The sequence below is a fragment of the Betta splendens genome, chromosome 10 (genome assembly GCF_900634795.4).
Source record: "Betta splendens chromosome 10, fBetSpl5.4, whole genome shotgun sequence".
Lineage (NCBI taxonomy): Eukaryota > Metazoa > Chordata > Actinopteri > Anabantiformes > Osphronemidae > Betta > Betta splendens.
The window spans coordinates 13,377,635-13,398,331 of NC_040890.2; the positions used below are offsets into that span (position 1 = coordinate 13,377,635).

Genomic DNA, 20,697 nt, shown 5'->3' on the forward strand with positions numbered 1-20,697 from the left:
AGAATGCATGTTTTCAAATTTAAACTTCATCTATTGAGCCCTCAAATTGTGGAACAATACCATTAAAAGAGAAACAAAAGTTAATTGAGAATGTTTTTATTCAAAGTTTATTCCCCTTAGTGCTTCCAGTACACCATACAACAGCATAATGAGAGCTGGGTAAGTGCAGTGGAGGGTGCTCGAAGATGAGGAGTAGCACGTTGGCATGCCAACGACAACACTAGGGTGGAGGTGTCTTATACAGTGAAATTAGAACCACAACTTTTTCCACCAAGTTTTCTTATTTAAAACAAAAACAAAATCAAAAATAAAAAATTCTGAAAAGGGATATTACAGTAAAGGGGCAAAACTCCAACAACTTCTGTCCACAGCAGGGGGTGGGAAAGGGGTGAATCAGGGAGCAGGTTAGAGGTCATCTTCTTCATCTGGGAGTGCTGTATTTGATGCAACCTAAAAACAGAAAAGATACTTTTATTCAAAGAAATTGATTGCTTTAGACACGAGCCACCCAAACTAGCTAGAGACTGTGTTTGTAAAGTCGGTGACACAATGGAATCTTTAATACCTTAAGGGCAATATTACTGTAGGATTTCATTTTTTGTGCTTTTATATAGCCAAGCTTCATTATTAGATGTATATTTTTATTAATAATATAATATTGTATTTCTTCCAAACTGCTAAAGAGATGTGGGTATTTTTTTATCATTTCTACCCATTGTTGTATATAATACTAGTTTCTTTTATTGTGAAGTGCTGCTGGGTGCACCTACTGTTTTGTTGTACTTTTACATGACGATAAAATTCTATTCATACTCACTTGAAGTTCTTCCTCATACTTAGCAGCAAGGCTTGGGTCCATTAGGACCTCTGGGGGAGCGAGAGCAGGCATTGCCACAAATTCCAGGTTGGGATCACCAATCAACTTCCTTGCTAACCACAGGAAAGGCTTCTCAAAGTTGTAGTTACTCTTGGCGGAAATGTCATAGTACTGTGGGCAGAACAGCGCAAAACTCAATAAAATTCATTCTTTAAAACGGCACATATTTGCAAAAAGAGTGAAAATATTACCTGCAGGTTCTTCTTGCGGTGAAACACAATGCTCTTTGCTTTGACTTTCCTGTCTTTGATGTCCACCTTGTTGCCACAGAGGACAATGGGAATGTTCTCACAGACACGGACCAGATCACGATGCCAGTTGGGTACGTTCTTATAAGTGACTCGTGAAGTGACATCAAACATGATGATAGCACACTGAGCTGTGGATAAAACAGAGATTTAACACACGGAGGCTGAAAAGGTATAGAGAAATGAAGAGTCAGGAATCTGAAATTGAGTAAAGTACCTTGAATGTAGTAGCCATCTCTCAGACCTCCAAACTTCTCCTGACCAGCTGTGTCCCACACATTGTACTTGATGGCTCCTCTATTTGTGTGGAACATCAATGGATGCACCTCTACTCCCAGAGTAGCTAGAATTATGTAAGAGGAGAGCTCAAAAAATGCCTTAGGCAAGATAATCCCTCCCCACAAGAACCCGTCTATTAATTGGCATATACAGTAAAATAATGGTTATAATATGCATTAAAGGTTGTGGTTCTGTCCCATTTGTTAATTTTTGTATAGAGCAGAGTGAGTGAAACTGCTAAAATATCAGCTAGCATATACACATATATGCATTGGACCCAGTTACCAACAGTTTAAATGTTGTCTTAGTGCTTTGCAGCAGGTTCATCTGAATTGCTTGCAGAGGAATCCTGCACCCAAGTACATTTATGTATTTTTTTTTATTTGACTGCTAAAATGTATGCCACAAACACAATTTAAATAAATACTCACCAACATATTTCTTCTCAAACTCTCCTGTGATGTGCCGTTTCACAAAAGTCGTTTTACCGGTGCCTCCATCTCCTACTAACACCAGCTATTACAAAACAAACGAGAGTTGAAACGTAGACTGGTTAGTACTGGATCAGATAAGTAGCAGTTAGCACAACTAGTGTAAATATCCAAAGTTACTTCATATGTATCTACCACAAGACAGAAGATGTGCCAAAGTGATAGCATTTGGCGGACACTTACCTTAAACACCGCCACCGGTACACACTGTGCCATTGAGTCCGCCGTGGTTGCGATTTTTCTGAATCAAAGACAAGGCGGGATGGTTAGCACGTTTTCCGTAGAGCTAAGCGAGCCATTAGGCTAGTGGCGCTAGCAAGCAGCTCGTTTCATGTTAAATTTAGAGATCGTGTATTTGGGCCTTACCGCCACACGTTACCGTTAATATAACGTCACTAACTGTTGGCCTGTTACTTAATGATAGCGGCCAATTCCAGACAAGCTAACGTCCCGGCGCGCTAGCGGGTAAAACTGTTGCCAAAATTTGTAACATCTGGCCTAAAATAACCTGTAAGTTATTGACTGAATGCGACGTTTACACAAATACGTTAAACACGCCAAGCTCACTATTAAGAATCGTTTCACCAACACTTGCTATCTAGCTACCTACTATGGGTAGTTTGAGTGCGCCATACGACGCGCCACCGCACTTTTTTCTAGTTCGACTGGAACAATCAAACTGAAGATCATCGAGCTAATGAGCTCCATATTCTAGCTGATGCCGCCAATAAAACTAAACTGGCACGACGATGTGCCTTTTATTTAATAAGGTGGATTTTTCAGTAACAGCAGACACAAGCACAAGCGAGGTTCAGCAACAAAGCAACGATAGGATGCAGCGCTGTGCCTGCTAGCGTAGCAGCTAACGCAGCATGGAAGCCATTCTTTTCACCGAGCAACGGCTAAATTAGCTGGGAGCTAGCAAGAAACCAAAGGCCTAGTCTAGCTAGGAATCCCTCACGTGGTTTAAATTTAAAACGCCACATGGCACCAGAACATACGTTCAGGATTATTATTGCTTTAAAACCACTTTCTCCGCAAACACAAACTTGAAACTGAAATGGTCCGTAATGCGAAAATAATTTTGAGACTCACCGGTATCACTACGAAGAGAGGAAAGAGTAAATGGCTGCGTTCGCGGGAGATTCAGCGTGGACTATGAGTCAGTTTCCGCCCCTGTCACGTGATCACCGCAGCGGCAAAAGCGTGTTTAGGTTTAAAGCACGTAACGCAGAATCGTACGCCAAGATTTAGCAGAAATATTAATCATACCACTATAACACGCACGCAAGACCCTAAAACATTTATATCACACTGTATGTTGTGATACCGCACCTTGTGACAAATTAAAACAGTTACTATTACTATTACTGGCCAGTCAATTAACAAACTTTAAAGTGTGTTTTAATGCAACCACTGAATGGTCTGTTAGTTCACGTAACTTAACTTTTTAATAGTTGAAGCAATATTACATACATTACACTGATCAAAAGGACAGATTGTGAATAGGTCATGTGGGTGCCATATAATAAAGTTAAGATTTTGCAGCTCAAATATAACTCAAACTCAGCAAAAATACAGATGAAGCTACACGCTCTCGCTTTAGTAAGTAACAAAGTACGTAAGTCATATTATTTTCATGAACGGCTCATGGGAGTGAGCTGTGACTGTTTACACCCAGTCTATCTGTAAAGGTAGTCTGCTTGTATGTTTGCTGCTATCTCGGCCTCCCAGCGATCTCCGTTGTTGAGAAGCTTTTCCTTATTGTACAATAGCTCCTCATGGGTCTCTGTAGAAAACTCAAAATTAGGACCCTGAAAGAGAAAAAAATAAAAGAGTGTTTAAAATCAAATAATGTTTATGATTGTGCTATAAACCTTCTTGGTAAATGTGGTGGGGATTATTCTCACCTCAACAATGGCGTCAACAGGACAGGCCTCCTGACAGAAGCCACAGTAGATACACTTAGTCATATCGATGTCATAGCGAGTGGTTCTTCTGCTGCCATCAGCTCGAGTCTCCGCTTCAATAGTAATTGCCTGGGTCCAACAAAGAGAGAAATAGACTCACCTGAACGTTTTCCTGTGTGATCTAGCAGAAATGTTGTCTAATTAAGTTTGACATTGCTGATGAACGCGTGTGCTTGCCTGAGCTGGACAGACGGCCTCACACAGCTTACAGGCAATGCAGCGCTCCTCTCCGCTAGGGTAGCGGCGCAGGGCGTGTTCTCCCCGGAAGCGGGGCGACAGAGGGCCTTTCTCGAACGGGTAGTTAATGGTGGCAGGCTCGCGAAACAGGTAGCTCATGGTCATCGCCAAACCTGGAGGAAGAGTGGAAGAGATGTGACTCGCGTAAAGAAACCGTAAAGAAATCAGCTGTTCAGTTATTCAACGTCTAAGTATGGGATGGGTGTGTATCCTTGACATTGTAACTAAAACATGAATATGAACATCACTTTTTTGGGTAGAATTCGAATATGTGTGGCGCTGTGCATGAACGGATTGTCTGCACTGGAATCACAGTGACCTCTAAAGAGTTCAGTCCAAAGGAGGGTTGAGGCGGCGCGATCAGTGATTGACCTCAGGTCTGTTGGCATCTCCTGGGCATTAACATATTCTGCAAGCAGGATAAAGAAGAATGTGACGAGTATGATATAGTTTTCCTTTAAATGTCAAACGTATGGGCACATGCAACCCCCCATTGTAGGTGCCAGATTTCTTACTGTAGCCCTCCCTGATAGCACTGAGACTGAAAGAACGCATGACACCAGGACCACAGCCAAAAGTGCCTGAAAAGACAAACAGTGTGATGAGATGGTGCCTTTACATTTGATGACCTTTACACAGCACCTGCCTCAGTACCTGGCTTTGAGTAGCAGTGGAGAAGACGTAGGCTCAGTGCAGTAGACATCTGAGCAGAGGGCTGGAAAAGGAAACTGTAAGAGTTAGGACTTATCAATAAGGGTAAAATGCAGATAGAGGAAAGGATCTACTGTGAAACATGGGATGGGTGCGTGAGTGCGGGAGGCTGCCAGCTGCCAGCTGATTGAGCACAACCATCCGGTAATCTTGCGCCCCAAATCCCTGCTGTTACGTCAGCGGCTTGTTACATTTACGACACGCCGAAAGAATGGGAAATAGACAGAAATGATTCTGATTGATTGAATTAGTAGCTGTTCATTAAACAGTCAAAGATGTTTATGGACATTTCCTGAAAAAATCCTTTTCAGAATATTATTATAGAAAGTATCTTGATATTGTTTTATGTAGGTAATGTTAGAAACTTAACTAAACATTAATCATTGTGTTGTCTGCAGAGGCAGTGTTATAGTAGTAGTTAGCTGACTTATTAGTATATGATACTAACAACTGCACTTTAGCAGAGGATTCTTAATTGAGTCAGATGATATAAATCCCGCTTTGACAGACTCAGACGCTTCAATGCAAATAATATAAAACTGTTGGTAAAGTTTGGTTCTTTGCTCTCAAACGGTTATCCTGCGTAATTAATTAGTTAGTCTTGGCCCAGGTCATAGATGCTAGCAATAGGTCTTTCGGTGCTTATCTTAACTAAAATAGTTGCTCGCCCAGGATAATTTAGCAGAAAATTTTTAACGATACAGTAACGATCAGTAAGGCACTGTACCCCCCTAAAACGTGTATCTAACCAGACCTACCTCAGGTAAAGTTTTTGGTGCGCAAAAGCTGAGAGCGGTCCCTGAACTGCGCAACTGTATTTGTGCTGCGTTCAGGTGCCTCCGGTAAATGCCTACTTAGCCGATCTCCATACAGTTTCGCTCTCGTTGCTGATTTCCGCTGCATTTAAATGTATTTCGTGCTCGAATGAATGAGCAAGCAATCACAACATGATGACAAAAACACCAGACACACAGTGATCACATAGTCGAACTTCATTGGGGCTGGGATGGAACCGTTTTGATGTCATGTTTCATGATGTTTGATTCTCACTTCCATGACAGTAGTCAGTGTAATTTATACCGTCAGTTCTTATGCTATTGTTTGAAACAGGGAAGTTGGGGCATCATACATTCCTAATACTGTTACAGTAAAGGGAGAGAGAGCGAGCAACAGAGAGAGAGAGAGAGAGAGAGAGGAAGTCCATAAGTGTAGGATCTACTGTAGCACCTCACCTCTTTGGCAGCCGAGTAATAGAACATGACGGAAATGTGAACGGTAATTACATTTTAATGCTTGTTAAGTGATTTTTTTTGGTTTGTTTACATATAAGCTGTGTCCGTATGAAAAAGCAAAGATCATAACTCTGACTCAGAAACGTTAAATGTTATCTACTGACAGTTTCTACTCAGCATAAAAATAATTTAGATTTTACTAATAACTTCTGAAGGTACTGTTGGATATGGTTAACAGTAGGACATGGAAGCCACAACACGGAGCCACACAAACTGTATAAGAAAGAAAAGAGGACGCGTTGAACAGTTAGAGCCTCTTCTTGCATTTTAGTAAGATGTTGAGTCCCTCAAGTCCAACCCAGAAGAACCTCGGTGAAGAGGACAGCTCTGGATCTGACGCAGAGTCAGAGATCAGCCTGGAACCGGAGACCGACCGGTTTGGCTTCATCCTGACCAATGGATCCGCAGCCGGGTAAGGAGTTCTACACTGGTGCTTCCACTGTGGTACTGGGCTCCTAATAAGCAAGTCTACTGCTTCTCGCTCCTCAGACACGTGCTAATGGAAGAATATATGCCTTCAAGTAAATTACAGTTTGGAAACCTTTTAAACATTTTTAGTTTTTAAAAATAATCAACGAATATATATTTTAGTAAATATTAAAACTATGTATTGCTATATATGGCTTCACCAACAGAGGGCTATAATTTCCAGACAGGTTCATGAAAACAAAACGCTGCAGTAGTTTAGACATCTGTGACCTAGAGGCACTAGAGCTGCTCTTACCACCCCTTAAATTAGCAGACCACAATTAAGTAAACACGTTTGGAAACTAAGGAGGCAACACCAACAGCAACAACATCTTAGAAGTGCTTTTAATTCTACTGAGGCGTGTGACGTACGTGTAGAATTAAACTGTGATGTGAAGCGGCGTTGAACCTGAATCAGGCCAGAGGAGCACACTTCTATATGCTGTCTTTACACTTAGCCCATTGATAACATCCTGGTCTGTTGCTATGGAGACTTCACATTGCTAACGTGTGGTTTTCCTGTTTCCTGTCTTGTTTTTCGAAGCACTGCCTTCCTATAATGACAACACACAAATGTGCTTGCTGCAGCTCTGCACACTTAAAGATCTCAAATGAATTGACTGTTTTATAGGCTTCAGTTAAAAAGAATAAAACTAGCTGATGCTATTGATGTCATGTTTATAATGGTTACGCACTGTTATGTGTCAGGAATCTGGGTCCCCCCCCTGAGTTGGTCCGGCACAGAGAGACCAAATGGATCAACATTATTCAACAATGGGATCGGGTCTTGTTGAAAAAGACTAATAAGGTGTGTCCAGCGTGAACACGCTTAAACCCAAGCAGACAAGAGTCTGTCCTATTCTGCATTGTGCTTCCCCACTGTCCCATTATCATAACGTGATGAGACACACCTTTGCATTTCTTGTTTTTAGTGACTTGTGTCTGTGTGAATGCGCCACCAGGTCAAAGTGCAGTGTCAGAAAGGCATCCCCGCCTCACTCAGAGCCAAGTGCTGGCCCCTGCTGTGTGGAGCTACCGACAGGATGAAGCAAAACGAAAACCTCTACCAGGCAAGAAAACCACCAACAAACTCACCCACACTAAATAGAAGCATTGATCAACTTATTAAGTAAGTCATTTGTTTTCTAAATAACAAACTATCTAGAAGATACATTTTATTCATCCCACGATGTGGAAATTCATCTATTGGCCATTACAAGAGTCTCACACAGAACAATAGAAAGTAATTTTATTCAAGGTTTTGTAGATATTTACCATTCGATCTGTGCCAGACTCTAGACTCCAAACCTGCTCTGCAGAGCTGGGTGGATGTGATTGAGAGAGACCTGGACCGCCAGTTCCCTTTCCATGAGATGTTCCTTTCCAAGGATGGACATGGGTAGGCCACACGTCTCCTGATCCTGCCCTCTAGTCCTCAGTTCCGACATTCAGAATGCTTGTCCTGTGCAAACCCACCTCTGTCAGGAAAGGTGACTTTAATGCAAACATGTGGTTTGTGATCGTGTTTGCAGCCAGCGCGGTTTGTTTCGAGTGCTGAAAGCCTACACTCAGTACCAACCAGAGGAGGGCTACTGCCAGGCACAGGGGCCCGTGGCCGCGGTGCTGCTGATGAACATGCCTGCTGAGGTAGCGCTCGCTAACACGGTTAGCCTTGGAAAAACACAATTAGAGTGCTAATGCTCCAATAATGTAACCTTGGCAGGAGGCGTTCTGGTGTTTGGTGCAGATCAGTGAGCAGTACCTGCCTGGATATTACAGCCCTCTGTTGGTGAGGACGCACGCCCCCACAAACACTATCATGCACGTACGGTCTACACAAAGGCCAAGCGACAGATCTTTAACTGTGAATAGAATCTAGGCCAGATTTAGCTGAGGTCGTCGGTGAAGAATGTGCACAGTGTGGTTCCCAGTGTGAGCCTGCTGTGATGTGCTGTGCAGGAGGGCGTCCTGTTCGACGCGGCCATGCTGAGCTGGGTCTTGAAGAGGACGTGTCCAGCGGCGCACAAACACCTGCAGCACCACGGAGTGGAGCCGCTCATGTTCGCCACCGACTGGCTGATGTGCTTGTTTACGCGCCACCTGCCATTCAACACTCTGCTCCGAGTCTGGGACTTGTTTTTCTGCTACGGTAAAGATCCACACGGGCTGAGACTCAGAAATGCATTTGTTTTCTAGCAGGAAAAAAATACACTAATCTGTTCAAGGATCTCACTGCAATCTGTCAACAAATTGAAAAATTAATAATTATGAATAATTCTGATACTCCTCATTAGGGGTGCGAGTGCTGCTGCAGGTGGCAGCGGTGCTGGTGCGCCGGGTGCTGGGCCGGGCGGAGCAGAGGAAGCAGTGCCAGGGCCAGATGGAAACCCTGGAGAAGCTGAGGGGCGTCAGGGAGCAGATCCAAGAGGAAGACGACAGCTTTATAGCAGAGGTCAGAATAAAACCCAAACACACGAAGGTTTGACACATTATCACATCTAGTTTAATTTAGCCTCCAATAGTTGACATGAAATCTCCAGCTGTTAAAATTTACTCTGGATATGAATCCAAACATGTAGGAAAAGTTTATTAAAATACACTGGCCTACATGATGATGTACTGTATTGGTGTATTGTTTATATTGTCTCCTCTATATATATATCTATATATATATATAGATATATATATAGATATATATACATAGATATATAGATATATATATATATATATACACACACACACACACTAATTAGACGTATTTTATCGTAGTAAAAGCAGTTCTCTTCCTTTGTCAGGTTTGCTCAGTGCCACTGTCGGCCAAAGATCTGGAGAAGCAGACGGCAAAGGAGTTAGAAAAGTGGAGGAAGGACAAACCCTCATCCACCTTTGACCCAAGAGGTCGTTGCCACGGGTTCCAGATGGCGTGGGCAAGGGCTCGACAGAACAAGGAAGATCGGCAAAGAAAGGAGCGAGAGAAGGGCAACCTGTCAGTGCCTATAGCTCGCTCAGCCTCCACTTTGTCACTGTCTCCTTCCTTGCTTCACAAGCGCTGGAGGAAGGGCAGCAAAGCTAGCACGGGAGAATGTGAAGGCGGCGGCAGAGTACGGCATCTATCGATGGGAGCGAAGGAGGACTTTAACAGCTGGACTGAGTTGAATTTTGAGAAGGTGCAAGACCTTCAGGAAGAGGAGGATGTAGTGTCTGATGAGCACAACACGCAGAGAGAAACACACCTGACAGGACAAACTGACTTAATCCAAAACATTCCAACAGTGCACATCGAAGAAGCAACAGGAGCGAATGAACAGATTGAAAAAGTAGAAACAGGAATCATTGAAGAGGAGGGGAGCAAAGGGATTTCAAAACACACTGAAGAAACAAATGTGGCAGCAGAACCAAACCAAGGTCCAGTAGAAACAAGAATCATCGAAGAGGAGGAGAGCAAACTGATTTCAGAACACACCAAAGAAACAAATGTGGCAACGGAACCAAACCAAGGTCCAGTAGAAACAAGAATCATCGAAGAGGAGGAGAGCAAACTGATTTCAGAACATACTGAAGAAACAAATGTGGCAGCGGAACCAAACCAAGGTCCAGTCAGCAATGAGCCTGGTGACAATATTCCTTCTCCGCTAAGTGAGCATATGTCACAGCACCATCAGGAAGAGGAGATGGGCTCCTGCAGCCAGTCACAAGTCGAGAAACAGCAGGATCATCAAGGGAAGAACCAGGACTCTGAGGTCCCAGATGTAAATGTTCAGATAGAAAAACAAGTAGTGGAAGACACTGAACACATGAGTGATGTAGAGGAAAATCAGAGTGAAACACACAGAGATGCTACTGCAAACACAAACAAAGAGACTCCTCACGCAAATCTACATGTGAGTGTAGAGTCGACCGAGGAACAGGTGATTCAGTCTGAAATAAAACCATGTGAGGGGCTGGAAACCGACAATGTACAACAGACACAGGCTGAAACAGCAGCAAATGACAAACCTGACTCGAGTCCAGGCTCAGAAAAAGAAAGTCATTCTAAAGAAATAGATGTTAAAGATTTAGATCTTACAACAGAGAAACAACATCAACAGGAAGAGGTGCTCATAGAGACAGATACAGTCTCAACAGGAGATGTGTTTAAGGCAAAAGGGTGCAGTTCTGAGTCATTAGCAGAAATAGGAATGGAAGAGAGATACGCCCAAACGGAGACTGAAACGGTACCGACACAGGCTCAAGACAGAGCAGATGACAATGCATCCTCACAGGAGGAACTGGAGGCTGAAGTTGTGCAAACAGAAGCAGAGTCAAGGACAGAAGCAGAAACTTTGACCCTGGAAGGCGTTCCACTAGATGAACACACTGACACAGAGACTCAAGCAGCTTGTGTAGAGGCACGCAAAGCATCTACTCAGCATTCAGAGACGGAGGGTGACGCAGTAACATGTGAACTCACACAGGGACAAGAACAAATCATTTTGACAGTGCACACAGAGGAAAAGACTGACGGTGACCACACGGAATCAGAGGAAACACCATGTAAAACTCAAACAGAGACGGTAGAAACAGGCTCTGTATCACCGCAGCAGAAAGAGGAAGCAGGAAATATCACCACAGAGGCTGAACAGGAACCTAGTGAAGAACCTGCGCCTGCGCAACCGGTGAGCCAGGTCTCTGAAGCGAACACAGAGGAGGAGGACATCTTAATTTCTCCTCCCAACGTGACAGACAGTCCACGTAGTGACAACATCCCTCAGGTACAGGACAAAGAGTCTTCTCCCACAGAGGCCAATGACCCGACACAGACCGCTGGACGCCGCAGCAGCCGGTCTTCTGGCGATTTCTGTGTCCGCAGGTCTTCCAACTCTCACGGGTCCAGGCTGGCACGGAGGCTCTCTGAAGATCTCTTCACCAGCCCACTGAAAACCAGCCAAGCACCGTCAAGCTGTAGTCAAGAGCCTCAACATGCTGAATCTGATGCAGGAGCTGTCAACCCAGCCCTTCCTGAGGTTAGTCAGGCTCCAGATGTTAGGCCGCCACCGACCGTTCTGTCCACGAAGGAGGAGACAGCGGCACAGCAGGAGCCACAAACGCCATCCAAACGCTTTGGTCTGTTCCGCAGACTGAGAGGAGAGCCCAAAAAGGCAAATGAAAAAGGAAAACAAAAAATGCAAGTGCCAAAAATTTTGATTCAGGACTTCAGTGATGGAACGGGAAAGCCAGCTGTGCAAGTGGAGGAGGAGAAACTGAACTCCAGGGAGAGAAGGAGAAGGCGGAGGGTGGAGGAGAGAAGGGAGAAAGAGGAGGAGCGGCTGAAGAAGAAGAAAGAAAAGGAGCTAGAGAAGGAGAAGGAGAGAGAGAGGAGGAAGCCACAAACGAGGGGCAAAAGTTTTCAAGTGCAAAAGGAGAAAGGTGGTGATGACACGGGCTCAAAGACATTTAGACATTCCACTTCATATGCTGAATCCTACTTTTGACAAATGTTTGAAAGACTATCTGGATGAATGAGATCTGAAGCATGTGGTTTGGGTTGAATCTTGGGCACCGCCTGCCATTAGTCAAGGACATGTTTGTGCTATAACAACTTGAGTATACTTGAAATTTTTGACATGTAAATAATAAAGAACTTATGTTTACATACTTTGAAAAATCTGCTTGTTTTATTTGGAGGGATGTTGACACTGTATCTTGACTCTAAGTAAAAATGAACAAGTTCTTGTGGAGTTTCAGAATCCCAGATTTTAAAGTCCACATTACATTATTGTACAGTTAAAACTTGAATAGACTTATTTCTAACACAAAAATCACCCTGTTTACGTGTCATCCTCACTGTCACTGGCCAGCACCTCCTGACTTGTGATTGGTTGAGTGCTCATCTGAGAAGTAGAGGGAAGCACTGAGCCAAAGAACAGGGAACAGAACTGTGAGGAAAAAAAAGAAAATTTTCAGACTGTGTTTTATCTGAATATAAGTAAAATTATATCAAAATTATATCAGGCTCTGAACAGACAAATCTAAAATGGAGCACAATTAGGACTGTCATAGATTGTTTGATCTAAGCAGTTAAAGACTTGAGAATGAAGTCCGGTACAGGATATGACTTATTTAACTTGTGTTGTATCTTGGATGGCTCACACCAATAAATACTGTAGGGATCATTTTATCATAACATGGCTCATCAGGAAACAGGGGTGGAACATACACCATGGCAGTTGACATAAACACTCATTCAGTATTTGAATCATTTGTTCCAGTCCCCAGAAATGGGAATGGAAAAAAAAATAAAGACTCGTCACTATGCTGCAGTAATCACTGTGCATTATTAAAAGACCGCGATCAGGACGGCAAATGTTTTAAGAAGACTATTACTAAGAGGTTAGAAAACTATTCATGTATGTCATTAAAAAAAATTTAAGTGTCTGGCAATAAAACGTTCATCCCAAAACATGCTACTATAATGGAAAGAAAATGGCACCTTCTTATTAGGCGGTTTATCAGAATCGGCTGTCTCATCTTCCTCCTCCTCTTCCTCCTCGCTGTGTAATCTTCTCCTGTGATTGGCTGCAGCAGGCTGCTTTGTACATGTGGAATTAGCCAACTGGGGTGTAGGTGGACCTGTGGCTGAGGGCTCTGGTGCAATACTTGTGTCCATGGCGATGAGGTATGAGTCTATGTCGTCATTCATGAAGTCATCAGGAGGAGGAGGCGGTGGTGTGATTGCTCTGAGAGGTGGAGAAATGCACGTTAGAAACATGGCATGAATAAGGAAATGAGGAGGACAGACAGCATCAGTGGATTTACAGTAAAAACCTTCAGATATAACTGCACACACTCGTTTAAATGTGTAGTCTACTTTCTACAGGTAAGATCCCTCCTATCCAGTTACGTTTTGGGATGAAGAAATACATTGTACAGTTTAGGAAGGTATTAACGCACCAACAATTTCTACATGAATGCAACAGACTTTGATTAAATTATGCCACATATGTGCTACAAATCTGCTTTAACACCTACAGCTTGTAATCAGACAGCTCCGCACTAAGAAGATGCCAGCAAGAACCACTAGTTGTTCTAAAATACAGGCTTGTCCACCAGGTGGCATGTCATGTCTGCAGAGGGCTGAGGATTTTTATTTTCACATCCTGCTTACCCTCTGTGGTTGGGATCGTCTGAAAGTGTGGCCAGCACGAAGTTCCCCTCCAGGACGCTGTCCGTCACAGAAAGCACCACCGGGCTGATACACAATGTAAATGTCATTAGTGATTCAAATGACCAACTGAAACCTAAGTATGTGAGTATCTACTACCTGCCAGGGGCATCAAAGTGCATAGAAACAGGGAGCCCAGTGGACTCTGCAAATAATAGCAAACCCTAGAGGAGAGAGGACAAAAATGACTGAATGGCTTAACAAACATAATTTATGAGCAAAGAAATAAAAGTATTTACATAGCACAACATGTTTTACTTGCACCCCCTCACTAGTCAGCTTCCCAACCCTCGCGCCACTAATTAACTAGTTTTACCAAGTGTTTGTGGCTCTGTCCACTGTCTCACCCGTAACTCCTTCAGACAAAAGGTCACGCTGTTGTGAGCTTGGACAACAAAATGGTCAAACTCATCTGAAGCCAAACACAGCTCCGTTAGCATGGCTTTAGACTGATCTGTGATGGAAAACAAAAGGCAGGCAACAGGATAGTAAAAGTACAAGTACAGTAAAGTAACAGTAAGTAACAGTAAAAGCATAACAAAAGAAAGTTTTTAATTATACAGCACAAACATGTGCTATTTATTGTCTCAGCTTTTTAGTTAGTTTTAGTTTTAATTAATTACTAATCGGCTAATGAGCAGAATTGTTTTATTTTGATTCAATATGGCGCATAAAAAACAAGTCACCTGCTTCTTCATCCACATGGTTTCTAATCCACATTCTTTCACTACTCACTGAGACAGTCACTTCTTCCAGAGATGGAGGGAAATGCATGACTGTGTCTACCAGCAGCCTAAGATCAAGGGAAACACATGGAGGGAAGACAGAAAATGTATAAACAAAACATTTTACTTTAAATCCTGACTGGTAACAGTTGTTACAGTGAGTGTGTCAGAAAATGACAGGCTGATATCAAACTGTAATAAAGTGAAGAATGTAGAAAGGTTTCACAGACCTGGGCTGGGCCCTGAATACGTTGGCACAACTGTCCTTGTCAAACACTGCCTGCAAGCTTTCACTGTCCTGGTAAGACAGGTTATGTGTCTTCAGGAGTCCTGAAGAAATAAAAGTCAACATACAAACACTTAGGATGAGAGGAAATAAACAAATAATGTGCTACAATTAATAAAAAAGATCAAATTAGTTTGCCTTTCTGTATTCACCTATACAAAATAAAATGAAATGAATGAGTGATACCATGTTTGCAGTGCAGAGTGAAAGTCAGGCGGTTCTTCTGCTCATCTGTCTTAATGTGGCACTTTTCCACTGTTTTTTCAAGGGATGCCAGAGACCTGAACACGGCCTGTACGCTCTGAGTCACACACAAAACAGCATAAGAAAAAAAAAGAACGTAAATATGAGAAACACCGATATTACTCATGTGCTGTCACAGAGCTTTCTTTGACAGTGTGCACAGAGAGGAAGCTATGGGCTTTGTTTGTCTTCTGCATTGTCACTCTCACACTGACTTATAAACCACCACCTTTATTAAGCCAGCTGCAAAGGAAAAGGCATCCTTCATTAGCTTTCATTAGTTTTGACACTGCAACATCATGTACTGCAATAGCAAGCTTATGAAAATCAGAGAGCACTCTGAGTACGTATAGTAACTTGATTAAAATCAGTGGGACAAACAGAGACTAGTTAATGAGAACAACAGGATCACTACAAGTGCAGATCAAACAGCAGGTGGTGTGGATGGGGAAGGTGCTGAGCTCATCTGACTGGGCTTAAGGTCAATAACAACGATTGAAACCACTGATATAGATGAACTAAATAGTCATAAACTTGTTTGGCACATTAGAAACTATACCTTTATTGCCATCTTGCAGAGGAAGGTGTGTGTACTGGGAATGGTGTACCTGCAGAAGACATGGGGCGAGGAGGTTTGCTTAAAGCTCTTCAATGTACAGCACAAAATGTGATGTTCAACAAGTGACTAAGTCTCTTTTTCTCTCGCCAACACACAGAACAGTGTCATTGCTATACACAAACACCGCCTGCACCTGCTGAAGAAAAGTGGTGCGAACAGGAAACAGGCATATGCCGACCGAGAGGAGTTCACAGACCGCAAGGCCAGCTACGAGAGAGAGAGAGAAAAAACAAATGAGCAATAGTCATTGACGCAAAGTGTGCAGCAGGAAGCAACAACATCAATGCATGGCAGGAGGAAGTGATGGTTAACAGCATCAGAGCAGCTCACCCCGTCGTCCTGAGGCTCCACATACAGCTCATCACCGATCCTAGACAGAGAGTGGATGGCTTTGGCCAGAACTGAACGGTACGCACACGCAAACGCACACACACAACAAAGTGTTAATTCACGTAGAGCTGTTTTAACAAAATGGATCGAAAACGCACGAAATGTTCGCTTTACCTTTAACATTTCCTCCGGTGACGACGCAGTCCATCTCTGCTAAGTTGTTTCCGTTAAGTTAGCAAACTACGGCTAAAGGTTAGCATTAGCTTAAACTATCAACAAAATACTAAAGTGAAGGTCCTTTCACTGATCACAGACCGCTGAAATAGCATTGTAGTGCTGAAACCACATATATCGCTTTATTTGTGTTTACTTTTATTTTTGAAAGTTGCTGAACTAGGCAGCATCCACGCCACTTGTTTACGCAGCCATAAAGTTTTTCCGCTCTGTAGACCAATCAGATTGTCAGACATACAAGGGGCGTGGTTAATTACACGCAGGCGCTGTATGTATGTCTCTCTCTCTCTCTCTCTCTCTCTCTCTCTCGCTCACCCCCCCCCCTCTCTGTGTATACATTGTGATGGGCTCGACCACATAATTCGTGAGGGCAACGGCATGACGTTTTTTGAGTTATATAAATATAAATTAGGTATCACTGAGGTCCTTTGCATGGATTTTTGAATTTCTTTTTAAACTGAAAAACACATCTTGCAAACAGCAGCTGTTCTCATACTGTAACATGCCCTGTAATTATCACTCAAGGGTCAGACTAGGAAGAAGGGTGTGTGTGCACACGTGTGAGCGAGTCATGGAGAGAAATGGGAAGGAAGGCAGGGCAAATGCAGAGATGTGCAGAGGGAGAGTCACTGCCAGTACAGAGCTATCTCACTTCTCTGGTTTTTCTTGTCGGCCTGCTCTTGTCTGTAACTTCTGAGGAACGCTGTCGTGCATCATCTCTGCTCTCGTCACTAGTGATCTGTAGAGCAAAATTCTTGTAGTGAAACCACAGACGTCAACCACATTTGATGACAAGGACTTTAGAAGAAACTCGGAGGACAAACATGAGGAATAATTAGAATTTTGTGTGTTCAATCTTTTTTTTTTCTCAGGATTATGGAGGAGCGGAAGGAGTATAACAACAAAACATGTTTGAGAAGAAGCAGCGTGCACAGAGAGCGAGTCCTAACAGAGGAAGTTAAACTTTAGGATGAATACAACTTACTATGTTCAGCAAGAAATTGCAATGAAGATACATGAAAAAGGCTGGAATGTGAATCAAGAGGGAAACAACCATTACAGGAGTAAAGGTTGGGCAAAGGAGTGACATGACTGTTTTTTAACTGTCATAGTGTTTGAGCAAAACATGACATAACTCTGTGTGGATCCGTCTTTTGGTGGAATTTACTGCAGTGCCTTCACAAATATGTTGACATTTGACCTCTGGATTTGACGAAGCATATTTATTCCTAAATGTCTCATAATCCAAAAGACAACCAGGCCTTGCTGCAGTCTATGCTGCAGAGACTGAAACTACAGCCGGGAAGAGACGGTCAGGCGTTCTCGGAGACACCTGCACCTGTAACAGTCTCGTCCACATGGGGGCAAGGTGGAGGGGGAGGAGGGCCCGACCTCAAGAATATGAACAACTGCTCTGTAAACGGCTTCCAGCCTGCTGCCGACAAAGGGCCCGAAGGACAGCAACCGAGTCACTGTGAGGTGGACGGGGGTGTCTCTTCCTTTCCCTCCCAAAAGGGGGAAAACACTGATGAGGACGCGGGTGAGAAAAGGGTGTTGGGTTCAACCGTGTTGCCTGATATCACCTCGACAGGAAGGGAGCATCAGGTTCCCGTCAGATCGGATGCAGATGTCTCATCCTTTGCAGGTTCTGCGATAGGACACACTCGCGGTGATGAGGATGCCGTGAAAAGCGCCGGGCCCGTTCACGAGCAGAACCAGGGTTTTACTCCCAAACTCTATGCGTGGTCCTCGAAGTCCACAAATGCAAGTGCAGACGCGGGAGGTGATGCGAGTAAAGTGGCAAATGGAGATGTAGAGGAAAGTAAAGACGTGAGCAGCCCGATAACGAATAACAGCAGCCTGAGGAGAAAACAGCGAGCGTCTGAGAACAAAACCAGGAGGTGGACACAGAAGATCAAGGAAAGATGGAGGGACAAGCATGGGAGTTTCAGAAAAAAGGAAAAAGAGGAAGGTGGCAGAATGGCTCAGAAGAGTGAGCAGGTAAATAAGATATGTGTAATATCATCATTTCCTATTTCTAATTTAGAAGTTAAATATCGTCAAGTAAAACTGCAACTTGTTTCCCGCTTGTTTAGGCGTCACCTCAATATGAGCTGCTAACTGGTGGTACTATGATCACACCAGCACCTAAGGAGGAAGAATTGACCCCTCCTCCACTACATAACAGCGATCCCAGTAAACCCCCCCCTGCGCCCACGGAGAGCAGCAGTGCTGACGGACACCCCAGGTAATCCACCATCCAAGCAGAGCTGTCCCTCAGTCCAAACCAACACCAAATATGAAAAGCATTTCTAAAATGTTTATAACCTCAGCTATTACTTTCGGCTTATCTGGTATGTGTTCTGTCTAACGTGCTAAACACAACTGATAGCAAGATGTGTCCACACTAAGGCCGTATGTAAAAGTAACTACTAGTTACCACTAAATAGCATTAATATATTATTATTATTTGACACAGATAAAAATAGGCCTTAAAGTACTTCAGATTACTGTGAACTGTATGGAACAGTGTTGTAGCAAACCATGGGAACCAGTGCTCCAGAGGACTGGTGGAACCACAGCAATGTATCTGGGACTGAACCAAAATAAATATGTTGATCATGATAGGAATGTATAAACCTGTGTGGTGAAGTGGCTCAGTTCTGGGTTCTGGAAAACAATAGAGCTTTATAGCAGAGACGAAGACAGTCACAATACCAGTGTGATCGAGTCATTGTTTTACTGGTTTCATTTCATTCATTTATGTTCTTCTGCTGCTGATCTATCTTATAGTGACTTTGAATTTGGTCTGGGGTCGTTCAGTCTGCTTGAGGAGATCACCATGGGTCAAGAGTGGGCTAAGTTCCTGAACCCTAACCTCTCAGCCACATCAGTCCATCAGAGCCCATCAGAGGATCCACTGGGCCAGTACAAAGTCTCACCTAGTTCATACAGCGGCGTTCAGCCGTGTGCGATAGCAAGCCAGCAGGGAGGAGAAAGCAACCAGTGGAGCTTCTGGCGTACCAAGGCCACACCAGGTTTAAATCTGGGCCCGGTTCAGGACTCACCTGATGGTCCCCTACCTGTCAGCATGGAGGTTTCAGAGAGCAAACAAGAGTCTGTTCCCAGACGGGCAGATCTGACAGAGCCAATGGACGATGGTTGGATGCAGCCTGTGGACAGAGGCTTGGGACGGCAGCATAGGCCGCAGTCCTTTGTACAGGTTAGAAGACACCTGTAATGGAGTATTTAAAGGATAGGTTAATTACAAAACACCTCTACCTTTATATATGAGCTTTTATTTTAGTGCTGGTTAATCCCTTCTCATTTGCAGACTGCAGGTATTCTGGACAGCAGCCGAGCCCAACTCAACAGGAAGAGACCGCATCAGTCAGGCGAGAGGCTTCAAATAGACAGAGACACACGCCGAGGTCAGCAAATCAGATAAACCTTTATTAGTCCCAACGTGAGGACAAATGAACACACGCTGTGGTTGATTCATGGTTAGCATCATGTTTGTCAGAAACGCAATCTAATATTTTGCAGAGAGGTCTATATCCGCACCAAGCGCAATCAGCTGCCAGGAGATGGGTGAACCAGAAGGGACTCAGCATCATAATTCCCTATACACGCCACAATCACCCACTCCCTGTTCTCCATCTGCCCTTGTGCCCCGGGGTGTCCTGAAACACTCAGTATCCCAGGATTCAGAGGCCTCAATGGAAACTATGTCGAAAAGGGTAATCACAGCGCCCCCATGTGGACAGAAATATTATATAAACTTGTGCATATTGAAAATTGTGCCAAAATTAGATCATGGATGTAATTATTCAGTTGTAAGCACACAGATTGAATCATATGATATAAAGTAAAGATAAGTCTTTTTTAATTCTGTCCTTTGTTCTTTTTTCATGCAGAGGCGAGTTGAGGAGAACCGGCGTGTTCGTTTTTCAGAGGATGTGGTGGCCATAGAACCTCCAGATATAGATCTGGAGGCTTTCGACTCAGCAGATGAGTCCGGAGGGGAGGAGGACTCTGTGATAGAGCAGGAGTGTGAGGTGGAGCAGTCGCCGGTTGAGGTCGGGGCACCAGTGCGTCGGCACGCACTCCCGGCCTGGATACTGGCCCTGAAGAGGAGGAAGAACCGATAGACTTTAACACTGACTCATCTCCCTGAAATAAGGGCAGCAGCAAAAGAGACTAAAAACAAAACAAGCGACTAGGACACAAGGACACATTTTTAATCAATACCAGTTTTTATTATTCATGCTCTCCTCTATGTCCTGACTGGATTTTACCTCCAGTGGTCATTCAGCTGTATAATCGTTAAGTTGATTTGGTTACTGGAATAAATAATCTTCTTCTTATAGGTATTTTTAAAATTGAGGGGTTGTGTTTTCCTTCCTTCAGGCTTTCACTGGGCAGCAGAAGACCATTATCTGGTCTGATGTCTGTGTCACTGACTCCTTCTCTACATCCTTTGTCT

At 43.6% G+C, this 20,697-nt stretch overlaps 5 protein-coding genes across 7 annotated transcripts; 2 read left to right on the forward strand and 3 right to left on the reverse strand.

Moving 5' to 3' along the window:
* Positions 1–80: 80 nt before the first annotated feature.
* ran (RAN, member RAS oncogene family) lies at positions 81–3,093 on the reverse strand. The gene is made up of 7 exons (XM_029165071.3): positions 2,991–3,093; positions 2,079–2,136; positions 1,836–1,920; positions 1,343–1,468; positions 1,069–1,256; positions 818–988; positions 81–450 (listed from the first exon to the last, which is right to left on the reverse strand). Exons 2-7 carry the CDS (start codon positions 2,109–2,111, stop codon positions 406–408), a joined length of 648 nt encoding a protein of 215 aa, XP_029020904.1. The 5' UTR covers positions 2,112–2,136; positions 2,991–3,093; the 3' UTR covers positions 81–405.
* Positions 3,094–3,327: 234 nt separating this feature from the next.
* Positions 3,328–5,768, reverse strand: ndufs8b (NADH:ubiquinone oxidoreductase core subunit S8b). 2 transcript variants are annotated; one of them, XM_041072650.2, is made up of 7 exons: positions 5,572–5,768; positions 4,757–4,830; positions 4,618–4,683; positions 4,422–4,511; positions 4,043–4,215; positions 3,806–3,934; positions 3,328–3,709 (listed from the first exon to the last, which is right to left on the reverse strand). In XM_041072650.2, the coding sequence occupies exons 2-7, from the start codon at positions 4,803–4,805 to the stop codon at positions 3,578–3,580; spliced, it is 639 nt and encodes a 212-aa protein (XP_040928584.1). In that variant the 5' UTR covers positions 4,806–4,830; positions 5,572–5,768; the 3' UTR covers positions 3,328–3,577. The 2 variants fall into 2 exon arrangements, with proteins under 2 accessions (XP_040928584.1, XP_029020906.1); XM_029165073.3 differs by having other exon boundaries at positions 4,757–4,817; positions 5,572–5,762.
* A 201-nt stretch (positions 5,769–5,969) lies between these two features.
* Positions 5,970–12,207, forward strand: tbc1d10c (TBC1 domain family, member 10C). Its single transcript, XM_029165067.3, has 10 exons — positions 5,970–6,088; positions 6,377–6,517; positions 7,282–7,381; positions 7,536–7,643; positions 7,866–7,972; positions 8,106–8,220; positions 8,297–8,362; positions 8,533–8,722; positions 8,868–9,025; positions 9,369–12,207. The coding sequence occupies exons 2-10, from the start codon at positions 6,381–6,383 to the stop codon at positions 12,042–12,044; spliced, it is 3,657 nt and encodes a 1,218-aa protein (XP_029020900.1). The 5' UTR covers positions 5,970–6,088; positions 6,377–6,380; the 3' UTR covers positions 12,045–12,207.
* rad9a (RAD9 checkpoint clamp component A) lies at positions 12,206–16,434 on the reverse strand. The gene is made up of 12 exons (XM_029165070.3): positions 16,152–16,434; positions 15,978–16,048; positions 15,781–15,854; positions 15,588–15,636; positions 14,972–15,086; positions 14,730–14,829; positions 14,461–14,567; positions 14,122–14,228; positions 13,874–13,938; positions 13,718–13,801; positions 13,043–13,289; positions 12,206–12,488 (listed from the first exon to the last, which is right to left on the reverse strand). Exons 1-12 carry the CDS (start codon positions 16,183–16,185, stop codon positions 12,381–12,383), a joined length of 1,161 nt encoding a protein of 386 aa, XP_029020903.1. The 5' UTR covers positions 16,186–16,434; the 3' UTR covers positions 12,206–12,380.
* Positions 15,899–20,597, forward strand: zgc:113229 (uncharacterized protein LOC550612 homolog). 2 transcript variants are annotated; one of them, XM_029165068.3, is made up of 7 exons: positions 15,899–16,055; positions 17,084–18,212; positions 18,308–18,459; positions 19,005–19,434; positions 19,546–19,642; positions 19,758–19,951; positions 20,129–20,597. In XM_029165068.3, exons 2-7 carry the CDS (start codon positions 17,445–17,447, stop codon positions 20,360–20,362), a joined length of 1,875 nt encoding a protein of 624 aa, XP_029020901.1. In that variant the 5' UTR covers positions 15,899–16,055; positions 17,084–17,444; the 3' UTR covers positions 20,363–20,597. The 2 variants fall into 2 exon arrangements, with proteins under 2 accessions (XP_029020901.1, XP_055368375.1); XM_055512400.1 differs by lacking the exon at positions 15,899–16,055 and having other exon boundaries at positions 16,866–18,212.
* Positions 20,598–20,697: the final 100 nt, after the last annotated feature.